The sequence below is a fragment of the Lissotriton helveticus genome, chromosome 8 (genome assembly GCF_964261635.1).
Source record: "Lissotriton helveticus chromosome 8, aLisHel1.1, whole genome shotgun sequence".
Lineage (NCBI taxonomy): Eukaryota > Metazoa > Chordata > Amphibia > Caudata > Salamandridae > Lissotriton > Lissotriton helveticus.
Window position 1 is genome coordinate 720,489,901 of NC_136069.1, and position 18,793 is coordinate 720,508,693.

The window sequence follows — 18,793 nt, forward strand, 5'->3', positions numbered from 1 at the left end:
AGAGGAATAGATGGACCGGCTTGGAGATCAGGGCAGTTGCTGAAGACAGGGTCCAGCAGGTGACCCTTTACGTGGGTGGGGGTTGTGACACGTTGGGTAAGTTGCAGGGCTGCTAGATCGTCTGCCAAGGTAACGGCTATGTGGTCCAGTGAAGAGTCAAAATGCAAATTAAGATCTCCAAGCAGAGTAAAGTTGGACGTGGTGCTGATTCGTTCGGCCATATTTCATGGTAGGTTACCGTGGAACTGCTTTGAGGGGCCAGGGGGGCGGTAGACAAGAGTGCCTGAGAAGCAACTGTTGGATGAGAGTTCGATGTTAAAAGCAAGGCTCTCACAGTCCGGGATGGTTTCCGGGGTAACTCTACAGTGATATTGTTCTTTGTAGATAATTGCCAGGCCTCCTCCTCTCCCTTTGGGTCGGTCTAGCCGGCTGATTTGGAAACCTGACGGGAGAGCGTCTACAACCGCAGGGTCGGACTCAGATGTTAGCCAAGTTTCCGTCAGAAACAAAATATCTGGATTGTGTTCCTCTATTAACAGTGCTATTTCGGCGCTGTGTTTCGGCAGGGAGCGACAGTTCAGTAGGAACATGCGGTAGTCACGAGTGAGTTCCCGGCTAGGTTTAATGTTAAGGGGGATGTGGCATGTAGGACATACAGGTGGCAGGGCGTCGGCGTGATAGTTATGCCGAGAACAGATGTTGGCGGGGGGCCTAAGGCTGTAGAGGAATTCGGCACTATAGTATCTGTGCTCTGAAGCTTGCAGTGTAGGGGGGGTGGCCCTGGGCCCGGACTCGGCGCGGATGAGCGCAGACGAGCTTGCCTTATGCGCGCCTTTGGCGCGCATTCGTCGCGCCCGCTGCGCTCGTCCGCTGCGCTTCCTGAACATGCACATCTTTGTAGACAGGGAATGATAGAGGGGGTGTGGCCTCGTAGTGGGCGTGTCCTACTCCGTGTGAGGAGAGTGGCGTTTAGCAAAAGCGGCGATTTTCGCCCTTCCCAGCGCTCGTTTCAGCGTGAGAACAGGTGCCTGCACACAGCAGTCGTGTGACAGGTAAGGGGTGAGTGAATTTTAAAAATAACAATTTCAAGTTAAAAAACCAGTCAGCAGTTTACAAAAACAACAACTCCCGGCTGTGCCTCAGGAGGAATAGCGTTATCAGCGCACTCGCGATTCAGCGCGCTTTAAGTAGAGTTTGTAAAAGGGGGCATGGCCTCGTAGTGGGCGTGTCCTACTCCGTGTGAGGAGAATGGCGTTTAGCAAAAGCGGCGATTTTCGCCCTTCCCAGGGCTCGTTTCAGCGTGAGAACAGGTGCCTGCACACAGCAGTCATGTGACAGGTAAGGGGTGAGTGAATTTTAAAAATAACAATTTCAAGTTAAAAAACCAGTCAGCAGTTTACAAAAACAACAACTCCCGGCTGTGCCTCAGGAGGAATAGCGTTATCAGCGCACTCGCGATTCTGCGCGCTTTAAGTAGAGTTTGTAAAAGGGGGCGTAGCCTCATAGTGGGCGTGTCCCACTCCGTGTGAGGAGAATGGCGTTTAGCAAAAGCGGCGATTTTCGCCCTTCCCAGCGCTCGTTTCAGCGTGAGAACAGGTGCCTGCACACAGCAGTCGTGTGACAGGTAAGGGGTGAGTGAATTTTAAAAATAACAATTTCAAATTAAAAAAACAGTCAGCAATTTACAAAAACAACAACTCCCGGCTGTGCCTCAGGAGGAATAGCGTTATCAGCGCACTCGCGATTCAGCGCGCTTTAAGTAGAGTTTGTAAAAGGGGGCGTGGCCTCGTAGTGGGCGTGTCCTACTCCGTGTGAGGAGAATGGCGTTTAGCAAAAGCGGCGATTTTCGCCCTTCCCAGCGCTCTGTTCAGCGTGAGAACAGGTGCCTGCACACAGCAGTTGGTTATTCCCCTTTCGGTGATGCAGCCCATGCTAGTCCTCATGTGACAAAGTCTAAGTTTGGCCCTAAGAGTCAATGTGAACAGTACTAGATGCTGAGTTTGTGCAAGTCCACAGCAGACCTGACAGACTAGTACCATCTTAAATAATCCAATGGCAGCCAGCAAGCACAGAAATACCGGGGTGCTTCTTTGCGTGCTCCAGTCTCCCGATGCTAAGGCCTATGACCTTTCATGGTCTTTCCCCAATGATGTGTCTGGATCAGTATAAGATGGCCTACATCAGTGTCAGATGTCCCCTCTCAGCTCCTGCGGCAATTGGCAAAAGTTCTTCACAGTATCCTAGGCACAACAATCCAGGGGTACAGCCTTGACTTCACAGTGGATCCATCCTGGTACACAGAGTCGCTGACTTTGGCTCAAACATGTGCGATGGCCTCATCTTCATGGTGTGCCACATCCCTGGCACACGGGGTTGCCAACTTTAGCATGCACATGGGCATTAGCTCTACCTTCACTGTGGCCAACTGCTGCCGTATGGGGCTAGCCAACTTCAGCGAGCACATGGGCAACAGCCCAAGCTTTAGGATGCCTCCATCCGGTCACACAGGAGTCACTGATCTCAGCTCTTGCAAGGGCAGGCAGACGACCTGCACTCTTGTAATGGTCTCAACCGGACCAGGCGTCTCACACTTCACTCACTGGGATCCACTCAACAGGATCCCTGCCTGGCCTTTCTCTCTCCAGGCGCTCTCCTCCCCCTCACCGGATCCACTGGTCTTGGCAGGCAGTCAGAAAGATTGTGTTCCAGGCTCAGGGTAAGTGGTCCTGCCTTTCTGAGTAATGACCCTTCACCCAGGAAGGAGACTAGCAGACCTTGGTCCCGTGTCCTAGTTCCAGCAACTAGAAGTCTTAGTGATCTTCTCTCCAGTTGAACTCAGCTGTAGAACAGTGTGTGGGTCCCATGCTCCCACATTTATACTCCAAATACAGACATGGATGTGATTTTGTATCTAGCCCTTTAATATTTCGGTTGTGAGGGTTGACTTCTTTAAAGTGCCCTCTTCCCTGAGTAACCAGGTATCACATCTGGCTGTAGGCCTCCACGGAAATATTTATCATAAAGGTCCATGGCCTAAGCCTTCGCCTTTTTCACTATTCCACAGAACTTCAAGTCCCAGAATTCAAAGAAAAAAAGCCTGAACTGGAGCAGCACATTACACACGGACCTTGGAAACTTGACATCCATGTTACTAACCAGTAATTCTTCATTGAATCAAAGAGACATTTGATTTGCACAGAGGATGCTCTCCTCCCCTTCCTCCAGTGTGTGTGTCCTCCCCAGACCCCAGGAATGTCAGTGATCCACATCACCTGTCCGGGGTTGCAGTCCTAGCCTCCACTAGCCTTTTGAGGCTCTGTGCTTCCAAAATGGAACCCATAGCAGTGCTTAATTTGTAAATAAACAATTACTAGGGTCAGAGCTTTAAGTTGGCTGGGTCTCACCGGATCTGAGCACCGGCAGTTTTTTTAAGGAGGCCTCGAATGGGGTCTCTATCGGGCTCTGTTTTGTACCCTGGCACAGGCAGTCCGGTTTTTTCGAGCGTTATAGGGGAAGGGAAATCCTTTAAAGAGAGTCATTTTCTCTCTGGATTTCTCTTCTCTTTTCGGAACTCAGGAGCAGCAACATTGTCGTGGTGTCTCCTGGTCTTTATGTGGAAGCTTTTTCAATATTATATACAAGCCACAGCTGCTGCTTATTTATCTTATGCAACTAACAACCATTGACAAATCCAATAGCCCTGAGTTGTTGTAGGTATGATGTTACTTGTATCATATATCTGGATGCAATGACAGAAACTTAATACAGGTTGGGCGGCACACTATGCTAAGCACAGATTTTTAGCTTGCATGTTTTTAAGCCACGCCCTCAAATACATTGGCCAACCCCCCATGAGAGACCCCCCAGTTTTTTCATCCCACTTAAAGCCCTGGCTAGGGCTGAGGGTTTTGCTCAGGAGGGCATTGCAGGTTGCATCTTTGATTGGAACAGCAATCACTGCCACTGGCCAGTATTAACGCTCCCCGCTAAACATCACACTCCTATAAATGTGACAGTTTGGACAGTTCCAGGCCACCCAAAGCTTTAAGAATGGCTTGGAATTAGCTGTATAATGATTTTTTTAAATGTCTATTTAATTGTTAAACTGATGTGCTGCGTACAGAAGTAGACAGACAGTGCCACCATGTGGTGGACTTTCATAAGTAAGTGTTGTTTTAAAGAACTAAGCGAAGTGCTGGGTAAAAAACAAACACCAAGTCAAATGAAATACTGACCCACAGGCCTTCATGTTGTTTACCATGCACAGGCACTCACACATCCCATAATGCCCACACAAGTTGGCGGCCTCCCTTAGACTGGCACACTGTAATATTAAGAAGAAATCATCCGCGTGTTTTAAAGACAAATTCATAGCTTTTAAAGAAAGTTTTACAAGCTTCTGAAAGAGCTGGGCGACACCACTTTGACCCATATAATCAAGCAGCGCATTAGACAATATAAGAACTAGGTCAGCGTTTCAAAAGTTCATTATCTTACAGGATTCTTACTGCTCCCCACTTGCAAAACAAATTGTTTAAAATATTAAAGAACTGATGCAGACCTCTCCAGCTATTATCCCCCCCCTCCGTGTTTCTGGTGAAGAGCTTGGCAACTTCTTTTTATCACTAAAGCAGGCAAAAGTAGAAACTACGGGGTTTATTTGGGAAACAACATTTACAACGCAGCTTTTACAACGCACTACCATTACAACGAAACTTTTACAATGCAACATCCATTACAACACATGCAATTACAACACAACCATTACAAAGCATGACACTACAACGCACACCACTACAACGTATGTCATTACAACGCAGTCATTACAACGCATACCATTACAACGCATAACATTACCATCCAACACTTACCCTACTTTTGCACCCCCTGGAGTTAGAATAGTAATTTTTACCCCTACACTATCCAACACTTACCCTACTGTTGCACCCCCTGGAGTTAGAATAGTAATTGTTACCCCTACACTATCCAACACTTACCCTACTGTTGCACCCCCTGGAGTTAGAATAGTAATTTTTACCCCTACACTATCCAATACTTACCAAACATGCAATGTAATGTTATGCGTTGTAATGGTATGCGTTGTAAAGGTATTAGGCGTTGTAATGGAATGCGTTGTAAATGTAGTTTTTAACATTTCTTTGTAATGGCATGCGTTGTAATGGAATGCGTTGTAATGGATGTTGCGTTGTAAAAAATGTGTTGTAAAGGTATGCGTTGTAAAAGTGTGCGTTGTAGTGACATACATCCGGTTTATTTACAAACCCCTTGCACCACCAGTATGTCACTTTTTTCTATATTAAAAGTGACGCACCGGTGGTGCAAGAGGCTTGTAAATAAGCCCCTCTGTCTCCTATTCTATCTGTTCTAGGGATCATGGCAACGGCAACTTAACAACTATCTCAGCGCCCAAATGGTAGGAGTTTGCTCCCATTCCTAGTGATGATATGGCATTGCTTAGCCATAAGGCTCTCAGCTTTCCGTTTTTACTGATTTTTACAGATAATGACAGACAGAAAACAACGTGTTTCCTGTCTGTATTTATTTTTAAAAGCAGAAAAATACAGAAAATTGTACTTCTAGTGAGGGACTTTCAACGCTGTCCTTCATGAATTCCAAGGCAACATCTGAGCAGATAGACAGTATGAGGAGTTAAAAAACAGGATGAGATTTCCATGTAGGCATATGTTAACATATATTTGTATATATTGCTAATAAATACATGTGGGTTAAGTGTTCTGCTATATTGGCTACTTAATTTGCTCAAATAGGCATCAAAGTATGTGTGCACATTTTTCAGTTAAATAAGTGTGGAAATACATCATGTTACCACTCTATTTATTCTAAAAACACAAAATAAATATTGGATAAATACAAATAAGATTGTCAAAAAATAAATATGGATAAACACAGGCGGAAATCTTGAAAAAATAAATACCATCAAACCGGAAGTCCTACCTATCGGCCAATGTAGATCAGGGTCTCTGGTAGATTCCATTCCTATCAGTTTGTTCCAAACTCGTAGTTCCGGTATATACTACAGTTTTGGGTAATGGAATCTTGAGTTGTCAAGCAGTTGGCTCTTTTCATAGAATCCAATACCATCTTAGACGATTCTCAGGTTGGCTTCCATTCCAACAGAAGCGCAGAACTAACCCTTGTGGCTGTTATGGACAATATACGGTTGGCTCGGATGAAAACATAATTTCTGTCCGGATATCATTAGACCTTTCCACAGTATTCAACGCCATCGAGCATTACATCTTGCTTCAACAGTTGAAGCAGCTTGGTATTGGTGGACCAATTGTTAAGTGCGTTTTTGTATCTTATAATCAGTACTAACAGCCCGTCCCGACGTTGTCCGTGTATGAATTGCTGTCGGCCAGTAGTATATTGTTTTGTAGGATTTCGTTTTGATAGCATTTCTTATCTGTGACAGGCCTGTGAAACGCTCCGATTCACAGTGCACTACTGATGCACTTAAGAGTGCGCGTTCAGTAGTGTGTGAACTCGAGTTTCCCTACTTTATTTTTCCCTGCAATATTATATAGCGCAAACTCGACAACATGGCATGAGCACAATTTACATTACAGAAGAACACATTCATTTGTGGTAGGCACGGGGAGACAAAGCGATTTGCCTGAAATCACAGGATGTTGAGCTGATGCCGAGATTCGTACGTAGCTCCCCAGCTCTAAAGTTCGCAATTCTAGAACGTGTGGCGGGAGGTGTGTCTAAAAGTGTATGTCGGTGCTGGCCATCAATGAGAGAGACCTGTGCATTTTTCAAGTCGGTGGTGAAAAAATAAGAGTATGTTGCTGGAGATGTGGGCCGCCGTGCCACCAATGTACTTACCGGGGGAGGGTAAACACCCATTATTCCGCAACTTTCTTTCCGCATACCATCGCTCCGCATACTTTCATTACGAAAGTACCATGACTCCGCAATGCCATTATAACGCATGGCATTACATTTTATATGCTTTACCACGCATACATTTACAACGAAATGTTTTGTAAATGCATGAATGGTAAAAGCATGTTTTTTTTTAATGTTTGGATAAGGTAAGTATGGGTATAGGGGTATATGTTTTGGGGTACTGAGGTATATGTTTTGGGGTGTTTGGGTATTTTAAGGGTTCAGATATAGTTTTGGGTTATGGGCTACAGGGGTAGTTTTAGGGTTTAGGGATAGGTATGGGTTTTGGGGTACAGGGGTATTTTTAGGGTTCAGGGCTAGGTTTGGGTTTTGGGGTATAGGGGTATTTTTAGGGTTCGGGGTAGGTTTGGGTTTTGGGGTACAGTGGTATTTTAAGGGTTCAGGGCTAGGTTTGGGTTTTGGGGTACAGGGGTATTTTTAGGGTTCAGGGCTAGGTTTGGGTTTTGGGGTACAGGGGTATTTTAAGGGTTCAGGGCTAGGTTTGGGTTTTGGGGTACAGGGGTATTTTAGGGTTCAGGGGTAGGTTTGGGTTTTGGGGTACAGGGGTATTTTTAGTGTTCAGGGCTAGGTTTGGGTTTTGGGGTACAGGGGTATTTTTAGGGTTCAGGGGTAGGTTTGGGTTTTGAGGTACAGGGGTAATTATAGGTTTCAGGGCTAGGTTTGTGTTTTGGGGTACAGTGGTATTTTTAGGGTTTAGGGATAGGTTTGGGTTTTGGGGTACAGGGTATATTTATAGGGTTAAGATGGGTTAGTGCTTAAGGGTGTTGGGGTATTTTAAGGAGTAAGGGTGGGTTATGATTATGGGGTGCAGAGGTATTTAAAGGGAGCAGGGTGGACACCCGGAGCTGGAATGTACAGAACCTGGGAAGAAAAAACAATGAAATATTGGGCACAACACTCGCTTTTTTTTCCGTAATCCCGCGCCCCGCACACGCCCCCAGCACACGCCCACAACACACGATATGAGACATGGCATGAAGGGCGGAACGTACCACACGCCCCCAGCGTTTGTCACGCCCCCAGCACACGCCCACAGCACAACGCAGACACGCCCACAAGGGACTACTTTGCTGGCACGGTTCTTTTACCTTTTAAATGTATATGGTGGGCGTCTGCATAGCCTGTGTCCTTCTGCTTTAACTGCCCTGTCCAACGCTGTATTGGGTGTTGTGATTGGTGCTGTGGTTCCTGAGATTAACCGCCTCAAAGGTTTGGGCTCTCTCTTTATTATATTAGTATAGATTTCTTAGTGAATGCTATTTGGCCAAAAGCTGTTGACGCCAAAATAAATTAAAAATAAAGTGTTCCCCGGGGGTTATCTGTACCCCATACTTGTTTAATGTTTACTTATCGCCTCTCTGGTTCATTTCTGGACTAGATCTGTACACTTATGTCAAAGACACTCAGCACTTTAAAAACTGAGTGCCCCACCCAGCTTCCTTCTTTTATTCATTCAGAATTGCCTATTGGTAGTATCCTGTTGTAGGAGCCAAAAAAGGCTCTCATAAAAAATGGATAAAACTAAGGTCCTTTTGGTGTGGCCCTTGGGGGCCCTGCCCTCCTGTCTCTGACTCTGTCAAGTGCCTTGGGATGAAGATTGATGCAGCTCTTCACATGGACGCTCAAGTTGCTTCAGTTATCTTACCTTGCACCTTCCGTCTTCGGCAGCATCGGTCAATGTTGCCCTATTTATTCCCAGAAGGCAAGATGAATACACTCTGATATGTTGGGCTTTAGACTTGAGCACTGTAACAGCCTCTATCTCAATATCAAGACATCTATATTAGATTGGCTGCAATCAATCCAGACTCAAGGAGCTAGAATGACAGTAGGACCTCCAAAATGTACTTCTGCCTATGAGCCATATGTGGCTGTCAGCCCAAATAACATTTGTTTTGGTAAAAAAAAATACTTCTGCCTCTAATATTTTGAAGACCTTTCACTGGCACCCCATCTGTAAAAGTGTTATCCTTAAGGTCTTGTTTGTTGGTCGACATTCGATGTATGGATTTTCTTCTGCCTTCATTTCCCAAAGACTTGTTCACTACTTTACGAAGAAGACTCTTAGGCATAGATGCATCAAGGTAAAATCCGCTCGCAAAGGGGCAGATTCTGAGAATCTGCCCCTTTGCGACCGGTATTTTTGCATGTGGAATGCATCATCCCAAATGCAAAAATCGCAAATTAAGAAATCGCAAAATTGCGATTACTTGCATTTAAGGAATCTCAAATTGAGATTCCTTAAATGCTATGCATTAAAGTTTAAAAAATAGCGATTTCGGGGAGGAGCCGCGCCAGCGAACAAGATGGCCGCTTGAGCATCGGCTCCGCCGGCTGCCACATCCTGATCAGCTATCCGGCATAGTATCCTGAACCCCGTCCCTACCATCAGGTGGGGGACCAGTGCCTGAGTCCCCAGGTGAAATTCAGGTTCGATTGGCTGCTTCGGCGACCGATTATCGTCGTCGGAAAAATTGGGGCCTACGATCTCGGACGCCGGGACCTCAAGTGTGGAGCTGCCCGTGATGGAGTGCGACAACAGCGGCCTCTAGGACCGGAAGTGACCGGTCGGAGCTTCCTTTGTTGCAGCGGGGCGACGGATTGGACGTCCTGGGTCTCCCTGCCCTGGTCGGAGGCTAATTATCGAAGAACCTGCCTGGGCTCAACTGAAGAGTGGTGGGTTTCCCCTGCCTTTGCGGTGGCAATGGCGTCAAGAGGTGACCCTGAGAAGCCTCAGCTGAGAATATCGAAAGGCACTAGGCAGGTCCAGTCAAATAAAATCGATAAATATGCCACCTCCAAGGGATCCCCAGTCGATGTGAAAAAGGCCCCGGCGGGGGGCAGGGATGGTGAACCACTTGAGGATGATCCCACTATGAAGGACCTGATGGTTGCTATCACTGGGGTCCAGTCTTCCTTGGGCAGGATGGACAATAAACTCGATACAGTATCCATCGAGGTGGGTCTCATACGGGCTGACCTCACTAAAACTTCTGAGAAGGTCGAGAACCTCGAAATAAAGACAAAGAGTCTCATTGAGGATGTGACTGAATTACAGAAGGAGGTACGTGATCCCAAGACGGCCCGGACTCAAACTGATCGAAAGCTCGATGAGTACGAAGGTCGGGCACGCCGCAATAACGTCCGCATCTTGGGAGTGCCGGAAAAATCGGAGGGGATGGCTCCAGACCTTTTCGTTGAGGAACTTGTCCTGCAACATCTCAAGCCCAAGGGCCTTAGTAACTTTTTCACAGTGGAAAGGGCCCACAGAGTCCCTGGCGGTCGACCGAAGGTTGGTGCGGCTCCACGACCCATTATCGCCCGTGTTCTGAACTTTGGAGACCGGGATGCTATCCTGCAAACGGCGAGATCCACGGGCCCGTTGGCATATGTGAACGCTTCACTCTTGTTCTTCTCGGACTTCACCCAGATGGTACAGAGGCAACGGCAAGGCTTTATGGTCATCAAACGGCGACTGAGGGACCGGGACATCAAGTATTCGATGATGTATCCGGCTCGTCTGTGGATTGAACATGAGGCTAAGACTTGGTTCTTTGACTCTCCTGAGGTTGCCGCGGACTGGCTGGACCAGATCGAGGGCTCGGATGCCGGGACTAAAGCCCAAACAGATATTGAAGACCAGTGACTAGTTGACTTTGTATTGTATCAATATGACTGGTGGCGAAAGGGGCCTGGTAGGGGATGATTGTTCATTCTCTCCCCCCCCCTCTTTAGCAGACTATTTTTCAATGATTCATGTTTGACTTTACTGGGCGGGGGGGTAATGGCTGGTTTGGGGTGGCGGGGTCGAGCGGCCTGTTGTAAGGTCCTCCTCCATTTTAATACTTTTAGATACTTGTAGTTAGTTGGGGGCGACAGGCACACTGCGAGTTGGGGATGAGCGTATGCTACATGCAGGGGTGCGGGGAGGGGGTTGGGGGATGGGGTCCGAGGGGCTTATGTTTGTTGGTTTGTTTGTTTCATGTGATCAGAATTCGCTAAGGGTACTCGTGGATATCCTGTTCCTTTTTAGAGATGTGAATGGCTTCCGATAGGTTGGGTCTGGGGTTTTCCGTCCTCTGCTGGAATGTGAATGGCCTGGGTGACAAGATAAAGCGTACCATGGTGAATCAGTTGATAAGAAGGCACTCGCCAGATGTGGCGTTGCTGCAGGAAACCCATCTCATGGGTAAACGATGTATGGCACTTCACCGTGGGGGCTACAAATTAGTGGCACATGCTGGCTTTACTTCTGGCTCTAGAGGAGTAGGGATCTTGGTAAAAAACTTCTTTCCCCTCACTATTCAGTCGACATGGTCTGACAATAGAGGCCGATATGTCGGTATATCGGGACTTTGGGAAGGTAGGACTGTCACGTTTTTGTCTGTCTATGTCCCCCCTGCGCTGCAAGCGGATACTTTTCGCGATTTGTATAGAGTGTTTCTCACGCTGCCTGTTGGAACTTTGGTATTGGGCGGGGACTTTAACGCTGTGATGGATGGTGAGCTAGACAGGACTCCCCCCATGTGCTTTTGCCTTCCCGCAGATGGCTGGCGGATTTTGTCGCCGCGGCAGGTTTGGTGGATGGGTGGAGACTTCGACACCCTAGTGAAGTGAGTTATACCCTCGCCTCTGCGGCGCACCACTCGCTCTCACGGATAGACCATGTTCTACTGCCGGCATCACAGGCGGCCTTTAGTCAGGAGGTGACTCAATTGGCGCGGGGGGTGTCTGATCACTCGCCGATTTGGCTCCGACTGCGGATGGGATGGGGTGATGTTGGTAGGGTTGCACCGATTAATGCATGGCGCCTGAAAGACCCTACGGTCAGGAAGGAGCTTGTGATTGTTACGGATCGCTATTTTCGGGAGAATGAGGGGTCGGTTACGTCGAAATGCTCCCTGTGGGAGGCTTACAAAACTGTTGCACGGGGGGAGGTACTCTCCCTAGTATCCGGGCAGAAGAAGAAGAGCAGGGCCGAAATAGATAGAGTGGAGGCGGAGCTATTGGTCTTGAAGACCGCTGTCTCCTCTGGGAGCGACTCCGGGGCGGGGCACCGTCTCGGGTTGCTCCGGGATGAGTACAGGACCCTGACACGTGACAGAGCTAAGACGCAGCACGCCAACACGCAGAGTAGATTATACGAACATGGCGATAAGGCCGGGAAGTTGATAGCTTGGTTGGAAAAGGGCGATTGGGGCTCCCAGCTGATACCGGAACTGCGTATTGCGGGCGCGGTGTCGTCAGACCCCCAAGCGATCGTGGATGATTTTGCCCGGTATTTTGAGGAGGTTTATACTTCAGCTGGGGGCTACACGGAGGAGGAGAATGCTGACATGATTCATGACATTCCGATGCCGGTTCTATCTATTGAGCATAAAGAGTTCCTGGATTCAGCTCTCACTAATGATGAGGTGGCAGTGGCCATCAGGGGTGTTCACTCAGGCAGGGCTTCTGGCCCAAATGGTCTTCCCATTGAATTATTTAAATTACAAGCCGACCGCTTGGCCCCATATTTAAAAGATATGTATCTTGAAAGCAGAGACCGTGGCGAGCTGCCGTATGATCAACGTCTCGCCAATATAGTGGTCATTTATAAGGAGGGTAAGCCACGTTTGGACTGCTCGTCATATCGCCAGATCTCACTGTTGAATTCGGAGCCTAAGGTGGTGACCAAATTGCTTGCCGCCCGCCTGGTGAAGGTCATTACGACGCTGGAACATCCGGACCAGTCCGGCTTTATGCCTCGTCGGAACACCGCCCTTAATCTCCGTCGGCTTCATGGGTTGGTGGCAAGTGCGTCCCACATCCATGAACCGGCGGTGTTGTTGTCCCTTGATGCCACTATGGCCTTTGACCGAGTGGAATGGTCATATCTTTTCGCTGTCCTGGAGAAGATGGGATTTGGCCCTGAGTTTATTGGTTAGGTCCGCCTCCTTTACTCGGCCCCACTGTCTCGCGTTTTCGTGAACAATCATAAATCTAGCGACTTTTCACTTAGGAGGGGCACTCGCCAGGGTTGCCCTCTCTCACCTCTTTTGTTCGCCCTGGCTCTCGAGCCACTTGCGGCCTGGGTACGGTGGGGTCGTTCGATCAGGGGATTGCGCTGGACTTCAGACTAAGAGGATAAGATCTCGTTGTATGCAGATGACATTCTGTTATATTTGACCTCCCCGCGCAGTTCCCTGATGGTCTTCATGGATATTCTTGCGATTTTTGGGAGATACTCGGGTTTTGCAATCAATTGGGCAAAGTCGGTTCTCTTCGTGCTGAGCCTCCCAGGGTCCCAGAGAATTGCCCAGTGAAGCTGGAGCTGGTTAGTTTCCGGTATTTGGGAATCCAGATTTCGAGAGACCCCAAGGTTCGCTTCAGATTGAATTTATTGCCCCCGCTGGCCAGATTGCGTGGCGATGTCAATAGGTGGAAAACACTCCTGCTCTCCTTATTGGGCCGTGCGGTCCTCTTCAAGATGATGGCCCTCCCGCGCTTCTTATATGCCTTGCAGAACTCCTGTGATCCGGTGCCCCTGTCGTATTTTAGTGAGATAGAATCACTGCAGCGAGGCCTTCTGTGGGAGGGGAGGCCCCGTATTGCATTCTCGAAATTGATGTTGCCTTGGTATGACGGGGGTATAGGTCTGCCCAACATCAGGAAATACTATTGGGCATCCCAGTTGGCGCCCATTAATCAAGTAATTTATTGCTCGCCGATGGATCCGGGTTTTGCTATGGATCGTGGCCAGGTGCCCGGGGGAGAGTACAGTAGGGTGTTATACGCGAAATATGGTCGTTTCCCCTTGGTGGGTCCTCCATCGACGGCGACGAAGATATGGCACGAAGCTACAAGGGCTCTTAACTGGGCAGGCCGTATAACAATGGCTACTCCCCTATGGAGCTCGGAGAAGTCGGGGACACTGTGGAAAACGAAAGGGTTTGACCGATGGGATTTAATTGGAATTGTGCAGGTGCGAGATGTGTGGGGTAAAAATGGGATGTTAACGTTTGAGGAACTGCAGGCTAAGTACCAGCTGCATGACACTGAAAGGTTTCGATACCTTCAGATTCGCCATGCTATATGTGCAGTGGTCCCCCATGGGGTGAAGCCCCCGGTGGCCTCGCCGCTTGAGGATCGCTTATTAGACGGCCATATGCCGACCAGAGCCATATCACTGACATACAATAAGTTGATTAATCATACTGAGGATCCCCTGGTGAAGCTTAGGGATCAGTGGGTTGCAGATGGCTTTGTTTTGGATGAGGAGGACTGGAGGGAGGCAGTGTCATCCCCTAGAATAGTGGCGGTCTCAATGAGACTTCGTTTGGTCCAACTTAGGATTCTGCACCGTTCCTACACCACGGGTCCAGGATTGTTGAGGATGGGGTTGGCGGTGTCTGCGGATTGCCGAAGAGGGTGTGGGAGGTCGGGGATGTTCCTACACATACTGTGGGAGTGTGAGAAGGTCCGTGATTTTTGGGCAAGGATACACTTGAAAATGAGTGAAGTATGGGGTGTACGGATCGAGCTGGAGGCACGTCGCTGTTTGCTGAATGTCTGGGAGCCTTCCGCCACCCAGGCGCCTCGGATTGGGAAGTGGATGGAGGACCTTGATTGGTGTATGTTTCGGGAGAGGACTGTGTATGTGTCAAGGGAGCGACCCCGTAAGTGGGGTAAGATCTGGGGTGCTTGGAATGCCTATCGTGGGGACATCTGCACACCGCCTGAGATTGACCCTGCCGGTGTGGATCTGGAGGACACCTAGACCTATTTATATATTTTGTCTTATTTGCATACCTTTGGAAGTCTCTGTTCTCGATATGCATATGTGAATGTACTCAATGAGCTCTGGTCAGTTTTGAGTTATTTAATGTCTTTGTTTAAATAAAAAGATGTTTAAAAAAAAAAAGTGATTTCGCTAATAGGGATCGCAAATTACCATGAAGTTGAACTTCATGGTAATTTGCAAAAACTTTGAAAAATGCACTAAAGTGCATTTTTCAAAGTTTCATGTTGCGCACACACATGCCCTAAGGGCATGTGTGCGTAACATATGTGCACAGATCAATTTCAGGGACACAACAGGGTGTCCTTTGGACACCCCGGCACCCTTGAAATCGCATTCTCAATTTGCAATTCGCTAACTGCGATTCGCAAATTGAGAATGTCTTCCCATTCATTCCTATGGGCCTATAGGAATGAATGGGGAGGTGTTCCTTAATTGCGGCTCGCAATTTGCGAGTCGCAATTAAGGAATTTTAAGAAATCGCTATTTTTTTAGTGATTTCTTCATGCATTGCATTTTGCTATTCCTTAATGGGGAATCGCTATTTTTCGCTATTAAGGAATAGCAAAATGGGTTCTTGATGCACCTAGGGGTTTGCTCCTTGAACCATTTTCTGTCGCAGATTCTCAGATTTCGCAAGCTCCGGCTGGACAGCCGCAGTTTCTCTGTGGCTTCCCCTAAACTCTGGAACAATCTTCCAAAACATCTACAATGTTGTCCAAACCATTTATCTTTTAAAGAGCAACTGAAGACAGATTTGTTTTGTAATCCTGCTCCTAATCAATTTGATTTTTATTATGTGTGTTGCTATATCATAAATGTCTAGTAAATCATTTGTTATGAATACTGGACATTAATGATTTCAGTGAAATGGCACGAGCGGACGTGCATGCAGTTTATGTATTCAATGTATTTCTCTTGTTCACCAAATTGAAGTTTACTGGGGGCATAATACAAATACATAAATCACATATTATCAGCAAGTGGATGGGCAGCACTGTGGAGGATATTGTTGTAATATTTGACAGATTCTTTATCTTTTAATTAAATTCCTATTTTTTTCTTCTAGGGGGAGAATAGTTGCAATGGCTCCAATTTAAATGAAACAAATGACCAACCCTCAGGTAAGATTATCACTTAGAAACTGGCTATGGCTGTGATTCACCGACAAAATGCCCTGAATGGTTTAATGCCTCGAATGATTCTAAAAACGTGTAAGCAAAGTGCAGCAAAGGACATGTCGCCCCTGGGGAAAAGGCCCCTTCTGAAATGGAACGAGATGTCACTGAAGTAGCTAAGTAACTTTATTTCAATTATTCTAGCATACATGCCAACATTTCGAACCAGGAAAGAAGGAGATATTGAGAATAAAATCAGGGGAACTGACTAATATTGAAATTGTTGCACTTTTTGTCAGGGGACAGCTCAAATAAAGCCATTTTGATCTTAAAAAATGATTATTCATCATTTATTTTGCACTGTGCCCCTCGGGCACAACAAGCATGCACACCCGCTTTGTGCACCCCAGGGCGCAATGGTATTACTGAATGAGCCGCAGATGCTTGTGCGTCCCCTTCAATAATATTGATAGTGCTGGCGCACATGCAGCACCGGCTGCATGTTCTCATGAGAGTGCATTCCTTCATTTGCATGGGAACGTGGCACCAAGCAAATAAGGGAATCTATTTGCCTATGTGCTCATGCCATATTATAGACATGGGTGGCAATGCAAACAAGCCCTTAGGAGGTGCACTGACAGTGTGCCAAAAAAGGGTGGCGTACTGTCAGTGGTCCTCCTAATGGCAAACCCTAATGATGGGTTTAAGGGGATACCATGAACTCCTCAGACTGCCCCTGCAGACAGATGCAGTCACTCACTACACCCGCCTGCAGGGGGATAGCTAAACCCTTCGTAAAGTGCAAGCGAGTTACTACCTGCAGAGAAAAACTCGGGTCGGCTTTGAAGCAGCTGCTCCAAATTTCACTGAATGCGCTGTCCTCAGGGCAGCTCGAGTTCGCAGCTGCCCTTTGGGCAGCCCATTCATTATATTAGGCTGCACTTTTCTTGTTTGCGCCCGGTGCACCTTTTGAAAGGTGTTTTGTGGCACGAACAGGGCAATTGTGCCCTGTTCATAATAAGGCCCTTGGAGTTTTGCACCTGAACCATGTATGATATATTAGAACATTGGAATGTTGGGAGCTCCATTGAAAACAATGGTGTAGCTCCGGGCTTATAATGGCTGGTATACGCCTGGAGTTCCAACATTCCAATGTTTCTTTGTTCACAGCTCTGGCTGAGAACAAAGGCTTCAGGGTGCCTGAGGGGATTCCAATCCCCTCACGCTCCCTTAAGGCTTTGTTCTTTTTTGTTAGAACATTCTGCCCTCTAGTGGCAGAATGTTCTAATAGCCTTATAGCCCTTCGTAGCTGGGCTATACCGGCTATTAAAGTCCCTCTCCCTTGTTAAAGGCCCTTGCCTTCGGCTCAGGTCTTTAATGCTGGAGCGGGCCTTTAATAGCCGGTATGGCCCTCTTCAGCGGGCTATAGGGCTATAGTAAACTCACAAGCTGTATATTATTTCAGAATTATATTTTACATACTTAGGCAAAGAGCGATTCATTTATTTTATGAGAATCAAGGATGTTTAACTGTGTGCCAACGCCGGCTGTTTAGTCTGGAGGTGTCACAGAATTATAAAACTTTGTGTGAAATTTAACCCAATATATCACTAGAATGCTTTTGGCAGTCTGTTTTAGTGTCAAATATGAATTCAAATAAATGCTCAGGACTAAGAGACATGAGAGTGCCAAGAGACCTGTTGGTGTATGTGCGCTTTATAAATACACCTTAACATAACATAACATAGAGAAAGAATAGATGAAAAATCACCAACATGTAGATATAGATGAAATGCATAATGTGTAAATTATGCTTACGCATCTAAGTAGAGTGCATTGCTGCAATCTATGACTAGAGGGCACCTGTGGTAATTGGACCCGTCTTCTTTACCCCCTCAACAGAGGGGTGCTCTAGCCTGAATCATGCGTTATATCATGTAACTCATTCTTTCCCTCTCTTGCTTATCTGACAGGGATGCACTCATTTGTAACCTAGCCGTATTTTTACCAACATAACCAGTACCTTAATGCCCTGGATGGTACAAAACGGAAGAAAATCCCCATAAGCCACATTTAAAATAGCAAACAGAAGCAGATAGCACTTTAAGATGTGTCCTTGGCAGATAGTTAAAGTAAACAAAGCCATGTTAACAATAAATAACGATGATTTTATATAAAGTCCTAATTCGGTATCAAACTCAGGACTTTGAAAAATCTTAAACCATTTACAAATGGCTGGTATTTTTCTTTGGAAAAGGTGGCTCCTCTTCTCAGGGAATAGGTCAGACCTCAATAAAAATAGTGAGAAAAATAGGATCATAGGTGCCCCTAGGCCCCATAGCGGAGGGCCATGGGGGGGAGAGGCTGTGCTAGGGGCCCTAAAGTCATTTTTGGACAGCTTTTCCATGTCAGAAACACGACATGGAAAGGCTGTTAGAAAATGACATCATAATCCGACGGCAGGGCCGAGGCTAGGCCTGCCATCATTAAGGGGCCATGAGCATAGATGGCATACAAAGTGCACTTCGCCTCCCACCCCCATTCACCCTCTCATAGAAACACCTGAGTCAGTTCTGGTCTTCACAGTGTAAACGTTTATTAACTTACTGATACGGCCAATTACTCCATTGGCCTCCCTTTTACTTAATTTGTGACCATCCTTTAATATTGTTTGATTTAAAACACCACAGCACTCAAAATAACTGTAAAGATTATACATTTCCATTGTATTTACAATTGTCTCTCCACGGGTCCTCTTGCTTGACCTTCGGGCTGTGCCAGCAGGCCACAACCAAGATACCCTGCTCTCCTTAGGCTGACCGCCCCCGACAGGCTCCTTCAGCAGCGGAAGGTACATCCACCTGATGACTTCGCCCACCGCATTGTAATGCGGCAGCAGGACATCAGGAGAAGTTGTCGAGCGGACTGCAACCGACGG

At 47.1% G+C, this 18,793-nt stretch overlaps 1 protein-coding gene across 1 annotated transcript in view; it reads left to right on the forward strand.

Moving 5' to 3' along the window:
- Positions 1-18,793, forward strand: part of LOC144771756 (DNA dC->dU-editing enzyme APOBEC-3C-like) — a 67,339-nt gene that overhangs the window by 37,283 nt on the left and 11,263 nt on the right. Inside the window, exon 2 of the mRNA XM_078656054.1 lies at positions 15,807-15,861. Within this exon, the coding sequence (XP_078512180.1) occupies positions 15,807-15,861 (55 nt within the window). The remainder of the gene's footprint in view (positions 1-15,806; positions 15,862-18,793) is intronic.